At 50.9% G+C, this 24,910-nt stretch overlaps 1 protein-coding gene and 1 long non-coding RNA gene across 5 annotated transcripts in view; one reads left to right on the forward strand and one right to left on the reverse strand.

The window, feature by feature from the left end:
* The window catches only part of Dis3l2 (DIS3 like 3'-5' exoribonuclease 2), a 297,816-nt gene extending 274,544 nt beyond the window's left edge, over nt 1-23,272 (forward strand). Inside the window, exons 15-21 of one of the 2 annotated variants that reach the window (XM_090355040.1) lie at nt 16,995-17,178; nt 17,819-17,905; nt 20,281-20,428; nt 20,766-20,896; nt 21,039-21,143; nt 22,342-22,443; nt 22,782-23,272. In XM_090355040.1, the coding sequence (XP_090211166.1) occupies nt 16,995-17,178; nt 17,819-17,905; nt 20,281-20,428; nt 20,766-20,896; nt 21,039-21,143; nt 22,342-22,443; nt 22,782-22,925 (901 nt within the window). In that variant the 3' untranslated portion in view covers nt 22,926-23,272. Of the gene's footprint in view, nt 1-16,994; nt 17,179-17,818; nt 17,906-20,280; nt 20,429-20,765; nt 20,897-21,038; nt 21,144-22,341; nt 22,444-22,781 lie in introns of those variants that run through there. The other variant, XR_016539161.1, reaches the window with a different exon arrangement.
* Nucleotides 10,615-13,734, reverse strand: LOC150048916 (uncharacterized). Of its 3 annotated transcripts, none has more exons than XR_016539164.1 (3): nt 13,603-13,734; nt 12,996-13,165; nt 10,615-10,720 (listed from the first exon to the last, which is right to left on the reverse strand). It is a non-coding gene; the product is annotated as an uncharacterized LOC150048916 (long non-coding RNA). The 3 variants fall into 3 exon arrangements; XR_016539162.1 differs by having other exon boundaries at nt 13,511-13,734; XR_016539163.1 differs by having other exon boundaries at nt 13,500-13,734.
* Nucleotides 23,273-24,910: the final 1,638 nt, after the last annotated feature.

Below are 24,910 nucleotides of genomic sequence, written 5' to 3' on the forward strand. Positions count from 1 at the left end.
GCTGGCATTGAACTGTGATCCTCAGATCTCAGCCTCCTGAGTAGTTAGGCTTATAGGCATAAGCCACCACGCCCGGCCACTTCTGGGTTTTTTAAATATGTGTATGGTACCAAGGAATTGAACCCAGGTCTTCATGCATGCTAGGCAAGCACTCTACCACTAGGCCAAACTCCCAGCTCCCAAGGCCACACTTTCTAGGCAGGCTTTCTACCTAGCTGCACCCTTAGCCTCAATATATTCATTTTTGATATACATTTCTTCCCCAAAACATGTATATTTTCCCTAATGACTACATATACAAATGTATGACAAAAGAAGATGAAACTTAAAAGGCAATCATTAAAATAAATGGATTAGAGGGCCTGGAGTGTGGCCTAGTGGTAGAGTAGGCAACTGACATGCACAAATCCCTGGGTTCAATTCCTTGGTACCACATACACAGAAAAGCTGGAACTAATGCTGTGGGTTAAGTGGTAGAGTGCTAGCCTTGAGGAAGCTCAAAGACAGTGCCCAGGCCCTGAGTTCAAGCCCTAGGACAGGCAAAAAAATAAAAATTAAATGGATTAGAGGTTGGAGGTATGGCTCAGTCGGTAGAGTGCTAGACAATGGGTAAAGCATCAGATACTGAGTTTCTCGAATCCTGCTTTGGATACCCCCACCTCCCCCCCCCAAAAAAATTGGATTGATCATTTAGAAGAAGTATTTGACTTGTGGCGATTTTAAAACAGCAGCTAGGGCATATAAATAGTCAGATACTTGACTCATTGATCGAGTGAATCCAGTCTAGTCGGACCAAGTGGGAATGCATACATTGTACTTTTATTTTTTTCCTAGTCTTGGGCAATATCCTTGGGCACTTTTGCTCAAGGCTAGCACTCTGCCACTTGAGCCACAATACTATTTCAAGTTTTTTCTGTGTATATGGTACCAAGGAATTGAACCCAGGGCTTTGTGCATGCTAGGTGAGCACTCTACCATTAGGCTACACTCCTGGCCCCACATTGTACTTCTTTACAAGTACTCGAAGCCAGTAGGAAATATGTCATAATTTACATCTCCAGCTAGTATATACCTCTCTTCATTTATGTCTTTTTTTCTCAATAATGTCTTATAATTTCCTGAATAGAAGTCTTACCTATCTGCCATGAGATTTACTTCTAAGAATGTAATTTGGGATCCTGCTCTCACACTGCATAATGATGTTTCTCTCATAAGCTATATGTAAGCCAGGCATGGGCATGGTCACACCTGTAATCCTAGCTACTCAGGAGGCTGAGATCTGAAGATCAAGATTCAAAGCCAGCCTGGGCACAAAAGGACCTGAGACTCTTATCTCCAATTAAGTGGGGCTTGGATCAAGGGTAGGGCTACCACTAGGTCATACTCCAAGCATCTCATAAGATTTTAATAGAGGAATGAAGAGTACAGAGATCATTGAGAACTAAGCTTAACAGGCCCTGGAGGCCTTGGTACTGTGAGGCTGGGAAGCATGATCCTGGGCATGAGAATGTCCTCAGCTATTCTCACACCCCTGCTTTTGTAGCCTAAGAAATTACTCAAGGATGTACAAGGTTTCCACACAAGCCAGAAAATCTGGACACTAGGACTCTTGAAACTAAATATATCAAAATTCAAAGGCCTTATAAGAAAACAGGTATATTCTTGATTACATATAGTAGGTGGAATACAAGTTTCCATAGAGCAGATGACTCTTCTTTTTTCAAGTTAGATTGCCTTTGTGCAACTTTTCCATTTCTTTTCCTTGACATCCTGTAATGACCTACCACCACTCTTTTCTTTCTGGGGAGTCTCCTGGATGGTCAGCCATCCAGTGTGATTTGGAACACTTCTGTCTTTCCTTTCCAGGTGCCTCGTTGCACACAGTGACATGTTCTTACTAATGACATTGGGGAAATGGGGAAACTAATCTTTTTGTGGTCTGCCACGTTCTTATCTTTCTATTTCCTGGCTTGACCTGCGTCTCTTTCTCTGCCTTTCTGTGATTTGTACATACACAGGACTACATCCCCAGAGGAACAGGGCCATCTTCTGTAAGCCAATAGCTTAGCCAGGTCATTTTCAAACCTAAAGAGGCTTACTCCTTTCTAAGACTTAAACAAGTTCTGGAAGAAGTTGTAATCTTCAGTCTAGTCTTTGGTTTGGTGAACATAGGACCTCCCCATTCTGACCAGTGGGGCATATGCCCCAGTTTCTTCTATACCAGTGTGTTGCACCAGGCACTAGACATGTCTTCACAAGCTGAACATGGAATTACCTCTGTTGGACACCCTCATTTGGATACCTGGAAGCCCAGGCCCAGACCACAGAGGCCTGAGACATTCTTATATAAGTTACCCAACGGGAAACAGCCCGCAGGGTTGCCGGGTCTGAGCCTGAAGAAAGGTGCCCATGGCTGTTACCTCCTGCAGCTGTCTGGCAGGTAACCAAAACGTGCTTGGCTCACTCAGCTTTTGGCTGTGCTTTCAGTAGGGAAGTGTTTCCCATCTGTCGTCACTGCCACTCCCTAGATCTCTGGGGTATTGTGGCTTTTTCTTGGTGGTTGGGCAGGAAGCTTCCAGAGCCTGAAGGAACTGTAGTGTTTGATGATAGACAAAAGCTATCAATGACTGTAAATCACTTAGAACTGCTTCACAGATCAAAGTGGAATGGGACATGTGGACTATCTGTTCTAAGGGTGTTTCTCCAGTGGCAGGTACCCAGCTTAGAGGCATCTCACAAAGTGACACAAGCTTCTGCCCACTGAGTTAAGTGGGAGGAAATGGCCACTTAAATGGTGGTTCTGAAAAGCCAGCTCAGCAAAGCCTGACTGAGATAAAGAACAGATCACTCTATAGACTTGCCACTACTCCACGGCCATGCCCACACAACCCATACCAGCCCCAAGAATGGGCCTACGACTTCTGGGCCAGGCTTGAAAGGAGATTAGTGAGACATGGCTGGCCAGTGGGGGTTAGCGCCATGTATGGAAGTCAACTGTGTAGTGTAGTGATAGCAGGGGACAGGGGACAGCCTTGGGGATGCGCACTTAACTTTTTTCATCTAGACCCTGAAAGCTGGCTAGTGCTGATTCTTGAGGCAGCCTCAGATAGAAGCTTTGAGCTTGTCCTTGCAGGGATCCCTTTTCTGAGAGGGGAGATAGTATCCCTGGGTATGCTACCACTGTGCACTGCGTCCTCACACAGGACACATGGACATCTTTTTTCTGGTATCCAGCCCAGTGTAGGCAAGCTGGGATCCTTGTACAAATGCGTTAATGTCTGAGCTATCTCAAATGATAGGGATATATCTGACATTGTTCATGTATTCATCTGGAAGAGATTTATTCTTTCAAGTAGCAAAAACTCTTTTTTTTTCTCCTTTTTTTGTTGGTTGTAGAGCTTGAACTCTGACCTTGGCACTGTCCCTGAGCTCTTCACCTCAAGGCTACCATTCTACCCCCTAGTCTATGTTAACTCTATTTCCTCTCAATCTTCAATGTAAACAGAATATTTATGTAGTTACCGTCTTCTGTATAATAAATGTCCTAGGTCACCATCATTATGATTGTTCAGTGTTTTGGTCCTGAAGCAGAAAGAACTTTTCACTCCTTTGAAAGGCCATTTTTCCCCCACTATATTTTCCAATATCATCTTAACTCTTACTTCATTAACAAAACCTTTGATCTCTCAGAATGACTGCTACACCACAAGATGCCCCAAAAGGCAGGATCCTATCTTCAGCTTTGTGACACAAAACAGTCTAGAAACTCTTACAGTAGAATGTGCACCTTCTTATAGGTCACCAGAGGAGAATGCATGTAAACAGGCTTTCCTATAGACACCCAACTGAATGTTCATCTGTAGGCATCCAGCTAGCCAGGGGGTGCTGAAGAAAGAGCCAGTTTATAGTAAAGTTCTGAGAGGAGGTGATGACAGGTGTGCATTGACTCTCCTCCTTGGGCCCCTAGCATAATGTGGGAGAAGCTGCACACATGCTCAAGTGGGTGCCTCCTAGAAAAGTCAGGATTATACCCCCCCTCCATATTCCTAACAAGCTTTTTTTTTTTTTGCCATTCGTGGGGCTTGAACTCAAGGCCTGAGCACTGCCCTTGGGCTTTCTCAAGGCTAGAGCTCTACCACTTGAGCCACAGGAATACTTCAGGCTTTTTCTATGCATGTGGTACCAAGGAATTGAACCCAGGTCTTAGTGCATGCTACGCAAGCACTCTACCACCATGCCAAACTTCTGGCCCTTAATATTTATTTCTTTTGCCAGTTCTGGTGCCTGAACTCAGGGCCTGAGCATTGTCCTTGGGATTTCTCAAGGCTAGCACTCTTCCACTTGAGCCACAGTACCATTTCCAGCTTTTTCTATGTATGTGGTACCAAAGAATCAAACCCGGGTCTTCATGCATGTTAGGCAGGCACTCTTACCACTAGGCCAAACTTCCAGCCTGTATTTTTAATATTTCTAAACCCTCATTACCTTAACTTAGAGCAAAAGGATTTTATAAATTGGGAGGGGATTCCTTAGTCTGAAAATACCAAATATGAAATGTCCAGAAATCTTAGATTTCAAATTTAGATTCTGGAACACTTTAGATCTGGTTTTTTTTGGGGGGGGGTTGTTTTTTGTTTTTGTTTTGCCTATCCTGGGTTTGAGCTCAGGGCTTGAGCACTGTCCTTGGACTTTCTCAAGGCTAGAGCTCTACCACTTGAGCCTCAGCACCACTTCTGGCTTTTTTCTATGTATGTGGTACCGAGGAATCGAACCCAGGTCTTTGTGCATGCTATGCAAGCATTCTACCACTAGGCCAAACTCCCAGCCCTGAGATCTAGATTTTTTAGTCTATGAAAATATTTCAGGCCTAGTGGTAGAGTGCTTGCCTAGAATGCACAAAGACCTTGGTTTGATTCCTCAGTACCACATATATAGGGGGAAAAAATGCTGGAAATGGTTCTATGGCTCCAGTGGTACAGCTCTAGCCTTGAGAAAGCCCAAGGACAGTGCTCAGGCCTCGAGTTCATGGCCTAGGACTAGCGAAAAAAAAAATCTCTGAAGTCTGAAGCACTTTCCAAACTTCAAATAAGGGCTGTCTAACTTATAATCAATGAAGGTACCTTCCACAAGGAGATTCCTTGACCCTTGAAAGTCATTCTAGTTCAGGTCTACTCCAAGGGAATCTGAGACCAGTGCTAGTCAAACCATGCAAAAGCTGGCTTCCAGCCAGGTGCCCTACAGCAGTCTTCACAAAGCCCCTCTATACAGAATTGAGTTTCATGCCAAATGGGTCCTAAAGGCCCCACTGCCAAACCTACAGAGTGATTCCCTAGAAATTGTCAAGTGCAAAGAAAATCTCTGGGGATAGTCTACCCAAGTACCTAGAGTTTTGAACAGCTTATAGGTGTTCTCCAGTCCCGATATAAAACTCATTCCTTTGTTTGTCAGACAAACTTTATTGGACCTTTGCTACTGCCAATCACATACCTAAGTACAATTTTTATGAAAACGATACTCCATACAGGGTTATTTCCCTATGAAAAATACCTGAGAAAAAGAAGAGGCCCAAAACATTTGTTTGGGCTCATGGTTTGAGAGGTTTCAGTCCACAGTCAGCTAACAGCATTGCTGTGGGTCTGAGGGAAGGCTGAACACCATGACAGAGTGTGTGGTGTAGAGGAGAGCTGCTCACCTCACTGTAGCCAGGAATCAGAGAGAACAAGGGGAGGAAGGAGTCAGGGATAAGATACCATTCCCGTGCCCCTAGGATCCTACTTTTCCAGCTATGTCTTCATATCTCCCAAAACAGCACCAACAGCTGGGGAACCAGAGGGCTGGTATTTCACATTTAAACAATGACAGGGTGACAAGGGATACAGGTGACACCCAGATTCTAAAGGAAAGCAAGTGCACCACTTCTGTCAACTGAGGCACTAGTTTGAGGCCCTGGGGGCCCCAACCTACCAGGGGTAGGCAAGTGCTGTGTAAAAAGTTGCCATATGGGGGTTTCACATGCTGAATAGACAGAGTGAGGAGTCTTGGTCCCACCAGAGCCCTGCTTGTGCCTTGTATGTCTGGGGAAGACCTAAGAAAATGTCAGGGAAGCCCAGAAGGCTCTGAGTGGGAATGTATCCATTTAAACCACTCTGAGCTTAGTTCATAAAAGCATGTGTCAATATTTTTAAAGTCACATAACTAATGAGCTCTGCCAGACGCAACAGGCCATATCCCAGTGGGTGATAAGACAAGTGTTAGCTCAGTGGAAACAGCCTGGGAGGTGAGAAGCTTCTTTTAATCTACTGGGTTTCATATTTATGTGAGGCAGCTGCCCTTAGAGAAGAATATTCATTCAACAGGTCACCAACAAATGAGTCCAGGCCCCGTGTCACCCTAAGTTAGATTTAAGTGATAAGCATCTACAAGTAATATTTCATCAGAGCAAATCCAGTGGATCCTGTCTGAGTAGCAGAAGCTATCCCAGGTTGTGTGCCAAGATGAAAGAAAAGAACAGGAACCAGAGCTACCACCCATAGTCCTGTATTGACAGGGAACTCTGATTCCAGCCCTCAAATAAATCCTGCTTATCAATTCATTGTTTTCTGTGAAGCACCAGATAAATTATGTTTCTGACATTGCTTGCTTGTTTCCCAAACTTCTCATCAACATTGGCTTGTATGTCTAGCTCTGGAATCTAGAGATTGAGTCTCCCACCCACCCCATCCCACCCCACCCACCCCATCCCACCCCACCTCTGTCCCTCTAGGCCTGTGACCTGCAGAAGAAAGCTAGCTGGGGAACTGGAAGTGTCTGAAATGCATTCCAGGCTCCTAGGAACCATGCAAGACACCTATGCTGAACCCTGAAAAACTCACTGGATATGGGTCTAGGGACCGACCAGTAGGACAACCCCAAGGTTGAGGGTCTTGTTGTATCTGTCACCCCACATGAGGCTCTAGGAGAGCCCTGGAAAGAGGAAGTTCAGTTTCCTTGTGGCTGATGAGAAAGCTAGGCTGAAGCCAGGGGCAGGCCAACAAGGGTATACAGAGGCCCAGGGAAGCATCTTCAGTGTGACAGCTTGGTCTCTGAGCACTGCACCTGTGTAGGCTCTGTCAGGGTTGGCAAGGGACTAAACTTAGTAGACTTTTTGGATTTCTTTAACAGAGTGAAACCCACCAAGAAAAATGTAAGTAGTGCCCAAGGTGCCATGCCAGACTCAGTGGGGAACAGACTGGAAAGAAGCTATGTGAAGTTTACTGAGGGTCCGCAACACTTAGGCCAGGCATTGATACCCCCAGTCTGAGGATCTTAGTTCCCCTTATTGTGGCCTGTGGATGTCCCTATCCTTCTACTCAATGCTGTGGCTCAGGGCATTTCTTCCAGAGGAAATGCAAACAAATCCAACAAGAGGTGGGCTAGATAAAGAAAGACCTGTCACACACACATACACACCAAAAAAAGCAACAGAAAATGCTCAGCATTATGCTTATCCCAGGGATACTCTTAGACAGGGGAACAGCTTTGTACAGGTGGTGCTCTTAGCAGAGGACCGAGTCCTGATTCCTCTTTATTATCCTTTCCTACGGCAGGAAAGAGGAAGAGGCAAAAGAAACATCTGTAAATAAAGTTTCCAGGGTGGTAAGCAGCGACCCAGCCTAACCAGGCCCAAAGATGGCCCTGTGCATTTGCCTGTCCAGGAGGTCTCCCCCAACCCTATACACATTGGGGCCGGGACTAGTTTGGGAGACAGGCTCCACTCCCAAAGATTGCTGGACAGATGGAAAACCAGGTCACATTTGTGACCCTGGGCTCCACTGCTGCTGTGGCCTTACTGAGAGGAGTAAGTCCTCTCTATCAATTAGAATCACAGGTGATCACTACAAGAGCCCTTCTCCCAGGTACCAGCATGGCCTCAGGCAAAGGCCTGTGCTGAGTCCCTGCTTTCAGCAGAGCCTTTGTCTAGAGCTACAAACCTTGCCACCTCCTCTTCATCTTCAGGGGTCTATGGCAAACAAGTGACCTTGGGGTCACCAAGGGATGAAGCAATATTAGCATTGGATATCAGTGTGTGAGAAGTAATGCTCTGTGAGCTTGGGAGAGTCACCTCACTCCTCCGAATCTCCCCTGCTCACATTCAAAATGAGAATTCTGACTTGAAGATTTGGGTGAGCTGAAATTGACACCATAGCTGGCATCAGCCTGTACAGACACAATCCAGGGGCAACTTTCACTCTTGCTGTCTTCAGACAGCTTTGGACAGCACAACTCCGGGGCCGCTCCACATCTACAGGATGGAGGTGTCACTGTCCACTCACCTCAGCTACCGTAAGGGTCATGTGGCCACTGAAAGTAATAACACAATGTACCTAGAAATGTGAGGTCCTGCAAGGACAAAATCAAACTATTACATATAAGAATAAGTATTTGTGCCTGATAAGTGTTATATGCCCTGTGAAAAGAGGCTAGTAAAGCTGTCTAGGCAGCCGGCTAGGTTGATATTGGGTAGCTATGTGGGGGTTGTGGTGGGCCAGGGCAGTAAGGAAACCACAGGTGCAAATGTGTGGAGACCCCTAAGCCAGGACTGCAATGTGAAAGGGAGGATCTGTGCAAGCTAGGAGATTTTGAGGGTCATCATGGAAGACAATCTGGTAGGTTTGTGAGCAGTGGGTACAAAGTGCACCAAGGACTCAGCTACGTTCTTCAGGTCTTTGAAGACTTACATGGCCGCATGACTAGGGATGGCCCTGATGACCAGGGCTTCTTCTCCCAAGAGAGCCAGGTGTGCTCTCCCTTGCAAAAGTAGAGCAATCCCAGTTCTAGGCATGTGTGTCATCTTCCTTCTCTAGCTGCCTTTTGGAATGTATGTGTGCACGCGTGCACCTGTGTGTGTGTGTGTGTGTCTGTCTGTGTGTCTGTGTGTATAAAAGAAGGAAAGAGAGCTAATGCCTGTGATTCCTGGACACCCTTCTTCCTTCACTCTCTTAGTGCCCAAAAGCTAGTTTTAAAATTAAAAGCAATCCCTTCCAATGTCAGTGATGGCCCATTTGTTTCCCCTGAGCTTGTCCAATCTCTACTCTCTGTCTGAGGCTACAGGGCCATTACCCACTGCTGGGGCATGAGAGAGGCCTTGGCCTTGGCCAGAAGTCAGTAGAAGGGCAAAGCTGTCAGGGACACCCCAGGGTTCCCAGAGGCAGCGGCTTCTGTATGCCTTGGCCACACCTCCTCTGGTCTGTGGTAACAGTTCCAGTTGGGCAGCAGCTAGAACTGAAGAAGGCATATGTGTCAACACCATAAAGGAGCCAGCAAATCCTAATTACCCCCACACTGTGAGCCACATGGCACAGACTGCCACCTGGTTCTGCTTAGGGGCCAGGGCCATGCCCATGTGCAGGCCTGCCCCGTGCCTCCCTTCTAGCAGCGCTGAGCCTTGGGAAGAGCAAGGATTCATGGCTAGCTTTACGCTGACAAAGGGCTTTCTGCCCTGTCAACCGCTGGGAGCAAGCCCCCTCCCACCTCCCTACCGCAGCCTCCCTTTGGCAGGGCCTGAGGGCCAAACTTGGACGCTTAGCCTCTGGAGACTTCCTTTTGAGCTAGAAAAACAAGCCGCTAAAACGTGCCTTGCCACAGCAGCAGGGCCCCACCCGCTAAACCTATAGAAAGGCCCTGGAGTGGACTGTGCCTCACAGAATAGGAAACCTGGCTCCAGCCTCACCCACAGGGCCTGTTATGTCTGGCTCCAGAGGCCAGTTCCTCTGGGGTTTTCCATGCCTGTGAACTAGGCCCCATTCATTTCCCTGTGGTTTCACGAGAATGTCCAAAACATTCAGCAGGTTGCAGTGAGCCCTGGAGGAGAGGGGTCAGCGAGAGGCCCACGCTGTGATGTGGGGTCGGCCCCGCGGCTCCCCTGTGGTGGGTTGGTCTGCTGCTACCACTCGTCCTGAGGTTCTCCCATCCAGCCCCTTCCCAGGCCTCCACTTCCTAGCTCCTAGGCCACCCTGGCCCAGCTGAGCAGGGAACTAAAACAAAGATCTGCCAAAGTTGCCCGTCCCCAGCAGCCCTCGAGGTAGTGCTGATTGCACCACTGACTTCCCGTCATGCCCTATTCCCTTTATAGTTTCCACCACACTACACTCAATGTGGGGCCTCTGGGAGAGCAATGGGTCCCCTGAGAGAATGTCTGCTGCCTCCCCCACTTCAGGCTGCCCAGCCGTGGAGAGGGGGCAGTGCTCCAGTGCACAGCATCAGTGAGGGGCCAAGCAGCTGCCCTCCAGGTCCAATGCGGAGCCTGAGGCTCCCGGGCCCATAACGAGGATGTACCCAAGTGGGGAAAATTCCATCTTCAGAAGAAATGGATTTGAAACTGGCTGGAAGCAATTCTTATCAAATTTCAAGTTAGCAGTTTTCACCAAAAGCTAATTGAACAATCTCTGTGAGCGGCCTAATTCTATTAGCATGAGACTTCACACAGCCGTGACAAGTGCTCTGGTTGCTGAGGACAGAAGCTGCTGTTCCTCTCACACTTGGCTTTGGTCTTTGAAAAATCGATGCATTCTCAGGTCTATGGTGACAGCCACACCCTTGACCCTGGCTCCAGGTCAGCTCTCCATCACTGCCACGTAACAGGTGTTCTGGATAGGAAGGGAGTGGAGCGAGGTCCTCCTTGGGGTCTGGAGATGGGACATCCTTGAAGACCCGCATTTCTTGTGAGGCAGAGTTGAGAGGCCTGTGTGAAGAAGAGTAGAGACTGAGAGCAAGGCCAGGATGGGAAGACAGGCCCTTCCAGCAGCATGGCACCTGGCCTAAGGAGAGTTGCACAGCCAGTGCCATACTCCTTGCTGTTCATCTCAAGCCACTGGGTTCTAGTGGAGGAAACTAGCCAGCCGACAGAACAGAACTGACCTGAGCCTGCACCCACATTGCCAAGGAAGTGGTCCCTGTGTTTAGATGATGGTGAGGTAGCTGCTCTCTTTGTCACCCCAATGGGCATAAGTGTGCCTCCTCTGTCCTGAGACTTGAAATGGCAGTTTCAATGATAGTGTCCTTATACCAGGATTACCCAACTTCCCTTGAGTTTTTCCTTTTCCATTCTGGGGCTGCCTGAGTGTTCAGGAGAGCACTGGCTAGCCATGGATCCCTCTCCCCTAACAACTGCAATATGAGTGTCGATAGCTCAGTGGCCTCAAGGATACTGTAAGGAAGCAACATAGCTACTGTGGCCCAGTTTTCCTCCAGGGCTCCGTGGCACTGTGCAGAAGTGTCATCAGTGCCCCCTTCCTCCTCTCCACCAAACCCTGTGGGCATCTCCTTTCACCCTGGAGCTCACCTGGATCCTTCTCTGAGAAGCCCCTGCCTCCTCTTCCACTCTCCTGCCACCAGCTCCCCTTTTCCCCACACCTCAGTTTCCTCAGGCCAGCACTGCCCCTTCCCTGTAACTGTACTGATAGTGGTGTGTCACCCTTCTCTTATGTTTTCTGAATCAGCTTCCCAACCCCTACTTCCTAACTTTGGGGCCCTTCCCCAAAGTTTGTAGTGGGATGGCTTGCTGCTGCTCCCCTGCTCTCTCCACCAGATTCTGCCACCTGGGCATCCCCTCTGCTACACCTGTGTACTCTGGCCCTGCCCCTTCCTTTCCACCTGGAGCTGATGTGTGCAGCCTTGAGATCCTCAAGGGCCCAGCCTCTGGTTTATGCCTCTGTTACTGTCCTTTGAAATGTCCCTGTTCATCAAGCAGACACCCAACCCCCATCCACAAGGAAGCTAGAAGCCAAGAACTAGGCCTCCACCCTTGATTTCTGCTTTCTAGATATTCCCACTGAGTTTTAATTTTGCCTTTGAAATTTCATTTCTTTCCTGAAAAACATTTCCTTGTGCCTTGTCATCTCTCAAAAGTAACTAGCACACTTTTCCAGTAGGAACTCCCAAGAGCAGAACAAAGGCATTCAATGCCATGGTCCCCAGGATACCACTTTAGGCTACTGGCCCCCAGAGCACATAAAATTGCTGCTGAAGGAGTGTGGGGCTTGAAGCTAGTCACAATCCTGTTTGCATAATAAGTTTCTCCCATCCAGAAAGAAATAAGAATATCCCGGGGCCATAGAAGCTGGTATGGCAGTAGTGGTGGTGGCATCCAGGGCAAAGTGAGGCTGCAGCTTTAAAGTGTGGCTAAGAGAGGGAACAAAGATGAGACCCCCACCTGCTCTGGTTGTATGCCATGTGTATTGGGAGAGTGGTGCTCAGTAGACCTGTGAGGAGAGAAGAGGGAAGAGCAGGATACCAAGTGACCACCTTCTGGTCCTATTTGGAGATATGGGAAGTATGTGGAGAGGGCTGTGGAACCACGCCTCCCAAGTCCTGAACTGGAGCCTGCAGTGCCTAGACTAGGAGTCTTTTATTCTGCACAGGTTGGCTGAGCATCTGTGCTAGGACTGGAGCATGCATTGTTAGGGATGGGGAGGACATGCAGCTTGTGACCAGTGCTGTCATGGAGGCCAAGCACCATGCTGGTGGATGAAGGAGATGCCAAGGGTGTCTGTGGACCCCCTCTTCCCCCGCTGCCTACCGAGAGTGATAGTCCAGGAAGAGAGCTGAGGGCAGTAACCCAGACTCACACTTACTCAAGCCACAGGCACCAAAGAGCCTCAAGAATTCAGTACGGTTGGCTGGAGAGGGAGTGGGGCAGGGACCATGAGGAGGGAGAGGAAGTCTACACAGGCATCATTTTACCATGTGGTGCCATTGTCCCATGTACAGAGGGAGCCACTGGGCAGAAGGGGATATAGGCAGTCGAGTGGCTTGATGGGGTTTTATATAAAGAAGGCAGCATGACAAGGAAGGAGACTCCTTGGCTAAAAGAAATGGCAGCCTAGACAAAGGTGGTAGCATTGTGGTAGGAGAGCAGGAGAAAGTTCTTTCTGACCCCTGTCTTGTCTGAATATTGTCCTTGAAGATGTATCTCAACTTGAAGGATGTTGGTGGGGGGTAGGGGGGTTGGCACATACCTGTAAATCCCAGCACTCTTGAGAATGAAGCAGAAGGATCATGAGTTTAGTCTAGCCTGGGCTATCTAGTGAGACTTGACTCAGAAGAGTTAAAAAAAAAATAAAAAATAAAGCAACCACAGGTGGCATAGGTTGGTAATCAACAAGGAAGATGAGGTCAGAAGATCAGCCTGGGCAAAAATAATAAAAATGATCATAATAGTCATCATAAATAGAGAAATGGGACAGATTGGATCCTCAGGTGGCTGTGTGCTACACCTTGTAACTCCCTCTTGCAAGTCCTGCAGTACCATGCTCCCTTCTTATAGCCGATAGATGCCCCTAATACGTAAACGAAACCCCGGTGTCTTATACACATTTTGACGTATACTCTTAAATAGCAGAACTAGTTTGGGAGATGGCGTTCTGAGTGAGAGCTCCCATTGCTGAGTAGAGGAAATTGCGTGGAGGTTGTTACTATCTTTTCCCACTGTCTGCCATCAAGGGCAAGTGAGAAAATCATACCTGCCCTTCACCTTGCAGATCCAGGGTTAGGAGGGAAGATCTTGGAGCCTTGGCCCTGGAGTCCTGCCCACTGCCTTCTGTCACATCCTAGGCCCGCCCAGACCTCCAGAGTCGTGGGGCCCCAGTGGTGCAGGGCTCCAGATGCTCTGCAGATGCCAGGCCTGGGACCAAGGCCCCATCTCTGAGGGCTTGGCTTGCTGTTCTGGAAGGTGATCCTGGCTGGCAGCCAATCCTGAGCCCCATTTAGAGCAGTTGTCAGACAGTTACTGAGTTCCAGCTCCCCCACCCCAGCGGGGCTGTCTGTGATCTCATACTTGTGCCATGCTGTCAGTTGCTGGGGGGAGGAGGTGGCTTACAACTGAGGGCAGGTGCCCAGACCAGAGGAGCAAGGTTAAACTAGGGTGGTTAACAGGCTCCAGAGCAGCAGCCCTCCCCTCCCCACTCATCCTTCTTCCCAGTTTCCATACCCAGCTGGAGATGTCTGCTCTTAGCACACCTTTGCTGCCCCAGGACAGCTCCCAGCATCATCTGAGTTCTGCTGCCAGCTGTGTGGGCATTATTGCCTCTGAAAAGAGGCAGATCTGGTGAGGGACTCAAATGTTAGCTTCTTCTCAGCTATCCCCACTCCCTCAGAGCCCTATGTCCCAGTCCTTAGCACCAGAGTTGGGTTTTGCTAAGCAGTGAGGGGGCCAGGAGCATGGCCTAGTGGTAGAGTGCTTGCCTAGCACGCACAAAGCCCTGTGTTCAATTCCCTGGAACCACATGCACAAAAAAAAGCCAAACGTGGTGCTGTGGCTCAAGTGGCAGAGTGCTAGCCTTGAGCAAAAATTGTCCAAGGACAGTGCCCAGACCCAGAGTTCAAGCCCCAGCACTGGCAAGAAAAAAAGAACAGTTGCCAGAGATCTGACACCATGCACCTTCAGCCACTGAGCCGCAGTTTGTAAATTGTAAGGATCTTGCCCACCCAGAAATCCATGGGTTCTAAGCATCTCCTGCCACGACCCAGGTCCTGGGAAGGAAGATGCAGAGGGACCCCTGCTGGTCACTGTGAGAAGTGACTAAGTAGTCAAATTAAGATTAAGAGGTCCTTTAGCTGGCCCCAGATAGCCAAGATACTCAATGCCAGCATTGCCAGGTCCAATTCTTTGTCCTAGGGCACCTATCCCCATTTATAAGGAACCTTGAACTCTGTGGTACTCCGGCTACTGGCAGCTTGGCAGCTTGGCCTGCCTATTCCCTAGCCAGATCACCTGCCAGGCCCTGTAGGTGTACACAAGACATGTTCTGACTCTGCCCTCTCTTACCTACAGTTATGAGAACTTCAACAACCAGTTGTGAAAAAGTGGTCCCTATAGCCATCTTAAAGCACCAATACTTATCACCACTCAGGGAATCAGGACTTAATAATCATCTTACTGTCATCTTACTGTTTAGTGACAGTGGTGTTTAGTGCTTGATATTTCTAAACTGTCATAGAGAGTCCTCAGGCTACTGTCTTAACTCTGCCCGTGGAGGGCAAGAGTGAGAACCAGAGTGGAAATGGAAATGGATACCAAGGACTTGCCTGAGGTCAGCCTCTGCATGCAAAGCTTCACCAGACCGTTGTCAAGGTTACCTAGCACAGGGTTGTTTTGTGTGGGTCTTAGGTGGCTCGTGGGAGTCCACCATTTGTGGACTTGCCTGAGGTTGTTGCTGCCTGACACCTCTGGCAATCCCTACCTTTTCCCTGTCCCGGACTTGTCCTTACTTAAGATCATGAGAGAGCTTACAAAAGAAGTCTTATAGAGAATGAGCTTGGCTCTGCCTAAGGAGTCTCTTTGACCTGTGGCTGAAGACAAGAAAGGTCCCAATAAGGCTCAGACAGACTCTAGATCCTGCTGGCCACTTTATCACAGCTCTACTGCAGGGCCATGCTGCCACCTGCTGGCCACACTCATAAAATACAATCTGGGCCCAGCCCTGGGGGGGGGTTACAAGGCAACAGGCTATCCTCTAGCCTGTAGCATTCTGGGACTGCCTAAAGGGAAGATTCTAGAACTGTACCTGGATCACCACCACAGAGTCAATTGAATGAAAAAGTACATGAAAGAACAAATGAACATAAGCATCTGGGCAACAAGCTAACCAAGAAGTGTAGTATAGACCGAGGCAGATGCTTCTCATGGAAGAAAGGAAAGCACTACTCTTTCCTGAAACACCCGCTCCCTCATCTCCTTCACACTATCCCCGTGACCAGGTGCTGGGGTCAGCCATGTCTTGTACTTGGGGAGGTTGGGAGAGGTCTGTGCCTTCACCAGGGACCCTGGGCAAAAGTGTAGTGTGGAGCCAGGACTCAACTCACATCTCCGCAAACTTGAAGGTGTTGAGACACAGGGTTTTCTGCAGGAAAGTGATCAGCACAAGAACAGATTCGGAGCTGAGAAGCAGGGAAGTCAGCTATGGCTCAGTGAACAGCATAGGCATATCCAATGCTATATGCTAGCCAGCCTGTAACCCCACTGCGGGCCCCGAGCCCATGATGGAGGGGCCAGGTAGGGCCTGAACTCTGTCTGATGGGGCCTGTACTTCTTGGGCACTTCTCCATAGTGTGCCCAGTCGAGGCAGAGTACGGCTTTGAACACTTGAGTGCTTTCCCTTACCATGCTTATTTTTCCTTCTGAGGGTTTGGTCAGATGACAAGGCTGGCCCAAGCACCTACCTTCACCTCAGGGGGCCTCCGGCTGCTGCCGGCCCTCCAGAGCTTCCTTCTTCCTGACATACAGCTTTAGGGGAGAGTCTCAAGCTGGACAAGGCCCTAATAGACCCTCCCTTGCTCTGGGAGCAAGCTTTCCCCACACAGTGCCACTGCAGCCAGGATGCACATGCACTTCCTGAGGGCTTCTGATTAGATCTATTTGTCCCACCAAGGCAGCCCCAAGATGGAGAAGAGTGGTGCACAGCCTCTGGCCCTGGACTGAGGGGGCAGGTAATGATCTCAGGACTCTAATACAGGGTCCCACTTTACCTAGTCTCTCAGTCTACTACACTCCCAACGTTTCCCTACTGTGGGTCCTTGACATGTTTATTTGCTAATTTTGTTTCTCTTGAGATCCATTAAAGTTGTTCTCAAGTGAAGCAAAGGTAGAGTGGGCTTCTTGGGACTTAGTCATCCACAGAGGTCTTTGCTGTGCATTTTCTCTGAACCATGTCTGGGGCTAAGCTCTGAGATGGCAGTAGGGAATAAGACAGCTTGTCACTGCTCTCCACATGTCCCCATCTAGCAGGGAAACCAAGTACATGTTCACTAACTAAAAGAGAAAAGGCAATGGGGACATGTTGGCTCAGAGAATGGGGATAAAAGAGAAACAATTCTGAGGGTTAAATAAGATTTAGTCACAGAAGGGTTCTTCACACCAATGATTAAAAAGCACAAGAGAGCCACTGGGCAGGGGGCTTGGCAAAGGGGCTGTGTCACTTGGCTCCAGGGTTTCTCCATTCACTATCTCTCACCTGCAGGCTCGTGGAGGAGTTCATGCTCTTGGCCAACATGGCAGTGGCCCACAAGATCTACCGTACCTTCCCTGAGCAGGCCCTGCTACGACGGCACCCCCCACCCCAAACAAAGATGCTCAATGACCTAGTGGAATTCTGCAGCCAAATGGGGCTGCCCATGGATGTCAGCTCTGCAGGGTCCCTTAATGTGAGTGCTGTTTGGGTGGAGGGGTGAGAGACTCTCTCGGTCTAGCACCTCCTGCTTTCCACAGGGTCCCTTCCCCCTTCATCTACGTCTCCCCTGCAATGGGCCAGGGACCTGAGAAAAAGGCCCAAGTCATAGGGGTTCTGACTGGGGTCAGGCTCTCTCACCTGGATGGGTCAAGGGAAACCACTCAAGGCTTAGCCACAGGCAGAGGTCCTTTGGCCAGAACTGGGCTAGGATTAGGCCTGGAGGCTTTCAGTGTGGGAGCTGGGATTCCTGTAAACCATGGCATGTTTCTCAGGGAAAGTGGTTTCGGGACCCTTCTTCCTAGAGCTGAACCTCGTAGAGCTCTGACTTCACATCTCCAGGAGGGAGACTTCTCTCCAATGTTCTGAGTCTTGAGGAGACAGAAAGGAGATCTAGGTCAGAGAGCTGGCCATGCAGCTGGCCACGGAATGGGCTGATTAGAAGCCCAGTGTGGGCCACAGACAATGGGCTATGCACCCCAGCTACCTGAGCAGGGTTAAGTCCATGACCAGGGGATCCCCCTTCCTGGTATCAGGTAGCCGACAGGTGACAGGGGCTCAGAACTTCTCCCCAAGCTTAACTGCATCTCATATAGGTTTCTGGGCTTTGCTTCTAGAAAAGTCTGAGCAGAACATTTGGAGATGACAAGTACTCCTTAGCTCGGAAGGAGGTGCTTACCAACATGTACTCCCGACCCATGCAGGTAAGAGGGGCCAAACTTCTGTCCCCACGCTAACAGCATCCATGGACCTGACCTCAAGACCTCTGGGGCACTCAGCCTGCTGCCACTTTAGCTCTGCTCTGAGGCTAGCTGGGAGCAGAGGGGTGGAGGAACATGGGAAAGGAGGGTGCCCTCAGCAGTCCCTGGGATGGGGGTGCCTGAGTCCAGTGAAGAGCCTGTCTGTGTATGAAGGTCAGCTGGGCTGACTGTGGCTACTAGGGAACTCAAGCAGGAGAAAAGGTCCAGGCCCAGCTGCACTGTCCAGCCTGCAGACACACAGGTAGATTCCATGCAGGTGGGCCCATGTCCTGGGGCGGGGACAGCCTGTGAGTAGGATATAAGGGCTGGCCTCCAGACTGCATTTTAGCTCCTACAGGGTCTGCACATGTATACTGTCAGGTCAGCAGGAGCTACAGATGCTAATAGAGCTGGCTCTAGGCCCCAGGACTGCTGGATGGTGACAGGCTATTTTTCAGGGGTCACTCACTTGGCAGATTCAATCAGGTCAGGAGAATCAGATGGCCACAGGTGATTTATTTCCTGACACCTTATATTATGCTAGGAATGGAGCCCCTGGGAGCCATTAGGGCCTGGTTGCCATTCCCCTGTTCCTGGTCCCAATCCCCAGACAGCACCCACTGCAGAGGGCCTGTGTAGTGCCCCACCCCATCCATTTGCTCACTGGTACCTAAAAGGGCTCAATAGCCTCTGTGCTTCAGGATGTACCTTCTGTCTTCCTCCCAAGCCTTCCACTTCTAGGGTCAAACTGGTCCTGGAGCTCCACAGATAGAAGCCTTCTCTGACTCTCCTGGCCCCGCCAGCAAAAGAACCTATGAGCTTCTTCTCCCCTGCTTCCTGGCCCCTCTAGGGCCAGTGTCATGGAGCTCAGGGACTCAGTGTCATGGGGCTATGAACACTTCACCCCATGAACTGGAGTGAGACAGAACAGGGAAGGAGTGGCGCAGCAGCAAGCACAGCCTGGTTCCCTGGTGAGCTGTGAAACAGACACAGAGCTGTCTCAGAATGCCACAGGGATGCCATGTCCTCACCCTACCCAGAGATACCTCACCAGCCAGGAGCCAGCAGAGCCCATCTTGTCTGGGAAACTAGGCCACCACTGAGAACAAAGCCCAAAATGTGGCTTGCAGTGGAAAGAGTGCCTTCCTTTTTCTGCAACTCACCCCAGGCATAGCCCTGACTCCAACAGGGGCTGCATGGGAAGTAGAGTTAGAGGCTGAGCTGGTCACTGCCTGCTATAGCCTGGATTCCATTGCAGTGCAGGCAGAGTAAACAGTCAGCTGTCCATTTGGCCAGGCACACAGGCACTAGTAAGGGAGTGAACATGCTTCCACGTAGCAGGCTGCCTGGTTCTAGATGCTCTGACCAGACTTGGCTCCAGGCTGTCCGGGCCTCTCTTTTGGCTTTTCTTTCTGACCTCTGTATCTCACTCTGGGAGAGTCAGGTAGTCTAGAGCAAGCAGCCCTAGCTAGCGGGCAGGTGTGGGGAGGGGAGCACAGTACAAGCATAGCTACCATCTGAGCAGAGGTCAAGGACAAGGGGAAAAAGATCAGCTCAAGCATGGACTGGAGAACCCCTGTGGACTTTGCTTCTAGATGGAGAAGTAGCATTTTCCTGTTGTGGGCAGAGAGGAGCATTAGGCTTTGCACTGTCTGGCAGACGTTCAGCCTCCTTAGCTTCTGCTTGTGCTTCTTTTATTCTGTGTGTATGGGTCATGGGGCTTGAACTCGGCCTGGGTGCTGTCCCTGAGCTCTTCAGCTCAAGGCTCCCACCCTACTCTTGAGCCAAGCCCAACTTCCCATTTTCTAGAGGTTAATTGGTTCTTTTGTGCTTGGGATGGCTTTGAACCTTGGTCCTCAGATCTCAGCCTCCTGAGTAGCTAGGATTACAGGCAAGAGCCGCCATGCCTGCGCCCAGCTGTTTGTGCCTCTTGGAGTCTGTAACCCTGGCCTCCTGACCTGGGAAGGGGTGGATCACAAACTGCTCCGCCTCCTCCTGCTGTTCTGGCAGGGAGCCAGGGCTCTGAGGGAAGAGGCTGTCTGTGAGGAACCCTAGCACCATCCCCAGCGGAGAGGTGGGGCCATTTGAGCTGTTCTAAGGGCTGCCACCAGGAAGGTATCCAGGCAAGCCTGGGACAAGGCCAGGAAAGGGGCCTGCTGGCCTGCGCAGCCTCACAGCAGCTTCTTCGGTCTTCTTAGGCAGAATGACTGACCCTGATACCAAGAGCCTGCTTGGCTTTGCCTAACTGCCTGTGGCCTATCTGTTCAGTCTGTACCAACTGTGGCTCTCCCAGTGCCCACCAGGCCTGGCCAGACTCTGAGACCCACTCCCACCCACAGATGGCACTGTACTTCTGCTCAGGGATGCTGCAAGATCAAGCTCAGTTCCGGCACTATGCCCTCAATGTGCCACTCTATACACACTTCACCTCGCCCATCCGCCGCTTTGCAGACGTCATGGTGCACCGCCTCTTGGCTGCTACGCTGGGTAAGGAGCACGGCTTGGGACCAGAATGGGCCTGTGCCAGCCAAGGGCACCCACCCTGACATGAGTGCCTGATGGCCCAAGGCTACCTTGCTGGGACTGTGGAGGTCCTGAAGGATAGACAGCCCAAGGTTAGAGGATCCCAGGCCTAAAAGCTGTCCCTCCATGTACAGGAGGCTATAGTGGGGCCTGCTGCCAGCCTGGACAGAGGGGGGCTCCAAGGTCCCCCAGTGGGACCGCCCCTTCCTCAGTGTTGGGACTGAATGATGGGGGCAAGATAAGGGGACTTAGCTCGAGCAGGGACCAGGGTGCCATGCTGTTCTGCCCACCCTCTCATCAGGCTACAGGGAACAGCCCGACGCTGAGCCTGATACCATACAGAAGCAGGCAGACCTCTGCAATGACCGCCGCATGGCATCCAAGCGTGTGCAGGAGCTCAGCACCAACCTCTTCTTCGCTGTCCTGGTTAAGGTGAGCCCTGGCCTAGTGTCTTCGCCCCACCCTACTTCCCCTGCCCTCCAGAGTGCCTGCTGATCAGGAACCTCAAGAAATACCAGTGCCCTCTGCCCCCTGCCACCATAGAGGTGCCATGGCTGGAGCTCTGTTCCCACAGGAGACTGGCCCCTTGGAGTCGGAAGCCATGGTGATGGGCATCCTGAATCAAGCCTTCGATGTGCTGGTGCTGCGCTACGGGGTGCAGAAACGTATCTACTGCAACGTGAGTGCCCAGTGTGAGCAGGCAGCGGGTGACAGCAGGCCACGCTGTCCCTCAGGACTAGGTCCCCATCTTTCCCAGGGACTTAGCAGTGTTCCCTGCTTTCCCCACTGTCTTCACACCTACTTCTGGGATTCCTCTCTATGTCCCTGACTCAGAACAGGCCATGGCCTTACAGGCATACAGGGCACTACGGCTCTATTGCCCTTGCCCTTACTGGAAGGACACAGACGATATGGGCCTCACTGGCATGTGGCAGCAGAGGGTTCAAAACCCTGACTCACACTTCCCAGTGGACCCTGCCAGGACACCAATGTAGGCCTGCCTTGGTGTATATATATATATATATATGTGTGTGTGTGTGTGTGTGTGTGTGTGTGTGTGTGTGTGTGTGTGTGTGTGTGTGTGTGTGTGTGTGTGTGTGTGTGTGTGTGTATTTGCCAGTCCTGGTACTTGAACTCAGGGCCTGGACTTTGTCCCTGAACCTCTTTGTGCACAAGGTTATTGTTCTACCATCTGAGCTACAGTGCCACTTCCTAGACTTGCCTTGGATGGAGATTTAGACAGAGGATCAGGCCTGGCTGGATCCCTTCCCCAACATCACAGATAACCAGGAATAAGGCCATCCATACTCAGTGTGCCATGTCAGGGTGTGCAGGTGTAGAGATGCTTTTTACTGGAATATTAGGAAGGAATGGCCATAGGATGGCCCATAACCACTCTAAAAAGAGAAGGAAGAGCCCCCACCTTGCCTTGGCTCCTGCCCTGGGTGATGGTTTCTTAAGAGTCTTCCAAGAGGACCTGGTGCTAGCCAGCCCTATGGACTCCAGCTCCTGCCCCCAGTGCTTGGAAGAGTGCATAGTCCCATTCATAGTATGGAATAGACCTGGTTTGAGTGAAATTGGGAGGAGCAGAAGAGAGTGAGTGAGTCCATCTGGAAACAGACCTAGGTAGGATCTACAGTCCACCAGGCCACAGCCTGTGCCAATACCAGTAGAGGCCCCAGCCTGTGCATTCCTGTGGATCCTACCCCCTCCGTCCTCTGGGAGCCGTAGGCCCCTCCTATCTGTAACTGTCAGGTGCTACTTTAGCTGAAGACATTTGACAGTTGGCTGGTGACACTGGTCCGTGTCCTAGTCAAGCAGCCAATGGTGGGGCTGGCATCCAGAGCCCAAGGCCTAAAGTACTGTATGTACTCCAGGCGCTGGCCCTGCGGTCCTACCACTACCAGAAGGTAGGGAAGAAGCCGGAGCTTACACTTGTGTGGGAACCTGAAGACCTTGAGCAAGAGCCCGCACGGCAGGTCAGAACCCCACTGTGCTCTGTCCACCCTTTCCTACTGCCCCTCTTGCCTACTGGTCTGGCAGGCTCCCTGGTATGGTTTAAACCCTCCTGAAGGATGAGTTCTTAACTTGTAGGATATACTGAGAAGCTTGTGAAAGCTATGGCTTTACATCTCTCTCTCACTCCAAACCCTACACTACCCCCAGACCCCTGTGAATGCTTACTGTGTAAGAACCCAGACTATCTAGGTCCCTTGGGTAGAGTTTACACATGAGCAGCAGAGGCTCAGGGGCTTCACCGGCCATCTGGTTGTACTGTGCCCTCCCTGTGCCCTCACTGTGCCTGGTTCTGCTGTAGACCATCACCATCTTCAGCCTGGTAGAAGTGGTCCTGCAGGCGGAGACTGGGGCCCTCAAGTACAGCGCCATCCTGAAGCGGCCAGGACCTGAAAGTTCCCTGGGCCTGGAGGAGGAGGAGCCCGATGCCGAGCCGGAGGACTGAGCGCCACATCGCCGCCTGCCCAGCTTGCTGGCTTGCAGGAATGGGACCTTTTGACACCAAAGGGGATTTTTAATTTGTTTTTTTTTTTTTTTTAACAACTCAGGGGTTTGTTTTTATTTTTTTTTCTTTTTCTTTTATTTTTACAGCTCAGTTTTTAAATGAACTGGATGGGAAAGGATGAGGTTGGACGGAAGTCTGAGGCCTGGCTAGTGCTTCCCTAAACAAAGAGGGCCCCGGTCCTCCTGGGAGGTCAGCCCAGCTTCTGCCAGCCCCCCACTGTCCTCCCCGTCCCAGGAAATGGGGGTTCAGCAAATCAGTGTCATGGAATAAAATCAAGTGTGAAGTGCCGTTGGGAAGCCTGGGAGCAGTGTTCCGTGCACAGGACAAGGGGTCCACCTCAGGCTCCCGCTCGCGGCAGAGCCAGGGTCACCAGCCCAGAACCTTTCTGCCAGCTCCAGGATGATTCAGAGCTGTGTGTGGCAGATTGATGCCGGAGCCTCATTCTGGCTGATTAAAAATGTAATTAGTATGCACAACAGGGAGCTACCCATCACCCTGCACGTGTGGCCTCCCTGTCCCTCCCTGTCCCTCCCCCACTGCATCCTCTCTGCTGCCAGGCTGCAAGGCCCTTCCTAGGCCAGATCTCCAAGTAGTCCTGGACACAGCCCATTCCCGTGCCCCGGTACTGCCGAGGGAGCATGGGGACAGCGTGAGGCCAGGCCTCCTGCAGGGTAAGAGAGCCCAAATACCAGGCTTCCTCAGCAGGGGGGGAAGTGGGGCCCTGGTGATTCCACCCATCCCAATTACCTGCCCAACATCCGACGCCCCCACTAGCCTCCCGTCTCATGGCTCCCTAGCAGAGATGGGCCACTAGGCAGCCCTGCCCACAGCTGGCATGGCTTCAGTCCACACCCCTTCCCTGCAAACTGGAGAATCACATGTTGGCTTCCCAAGACCAGTCAGAATCTAGGGTAAAAAGCATGACAACCCACTTCTTGTCCCATCATGCTGCTTCCTGAAGGGTCAGGATTAATGGGCTCATTTGAATTTCCTTACATATCCTTGTGGGGGGAACCTTGAGTGACTGCAGGCAGCTGTGGTGCTACCCCCCCCCCCAGACTGGGGGACCCAAAGGACACAGGGCCCACCTGCCCACGCTCCTTCCCTCCTCCATTTCTGGCCATGTCAGGCAGCTCACAGCCTGTCCCATCTGCCACTGCCAAAATGGCGCCTCCTGCTTCTATCTGAAGAGCTGCCTTCTGGTGTCAACATTCTGGAAAGCAAGAGACATGGGGAGCTGGTAGCTGCTTCTCCAGCCAGGGCAGACAAACTGAAGGCTCCAAAGGTGACAAACCCACAGCGTCCCTTACCCCCGTACTGCAGGACCTTGCACCCAAATTCTCTGCTCTGTTAGACTCAAGCTGTCATGGACACTGTCCCCCACCCCAAACCCCTAAGGAAGGCAGTGTGCTGGGTTCCCCTCTGGTGGCAGAGAATAGGACCATACTCTGATTGTCCCAGCACAGAGCAGCCAGCTCTGTCCGCAAGGAGGAGCTCTGCTGTGCAGACAGGCTAGGGAGGCAGGCGCCAGGCCCAGAGCTTCTCCAGCAGACTCACCTCCCCCTCAGGCTCCCAGAACATCACCATCTGCACTGACCCCACTGGAGCTCTGAGGCCATGGCAGCGCCTGGCCATACCACCCCATCTGACAAGTAGAAAGAGCAGGTCTCTGCCACAGAGGGCATAGGCAGACTGCCCAGCCAGAACCAGGACTTGATACCTGTCCTCATCCACAGAAGTTGAGTATGTTGTCTTCATTCCTTCACATCACAGAAGTCACTGAATCCACCCAGTGCAGAACACTGGGAGGGTGACCCACAAAACCTCACCAAGAGGAGGACTGGCTATTCTGCCCTCCCAGAGCACCATGCCACTGCAGGCCAAAGCCAGGGCAGAGGGAGGAAGATACCCAAACAATCCACTCC

This window comes from Megascapheus bottae, chromosome 21 (assembly GCF_031878675.1).
Source record: "Megascapheus bottae isolate mThoBot1 chromosome 21, mThoBot2.hap1, whole genome shotgun sequence".
Taxonomy (NCBI): Eukaryota; Metazoa; Chordata; class Mammalia; order Rodentia; family Geomyidae; genus Megascapheus; species Megascapheus bottae.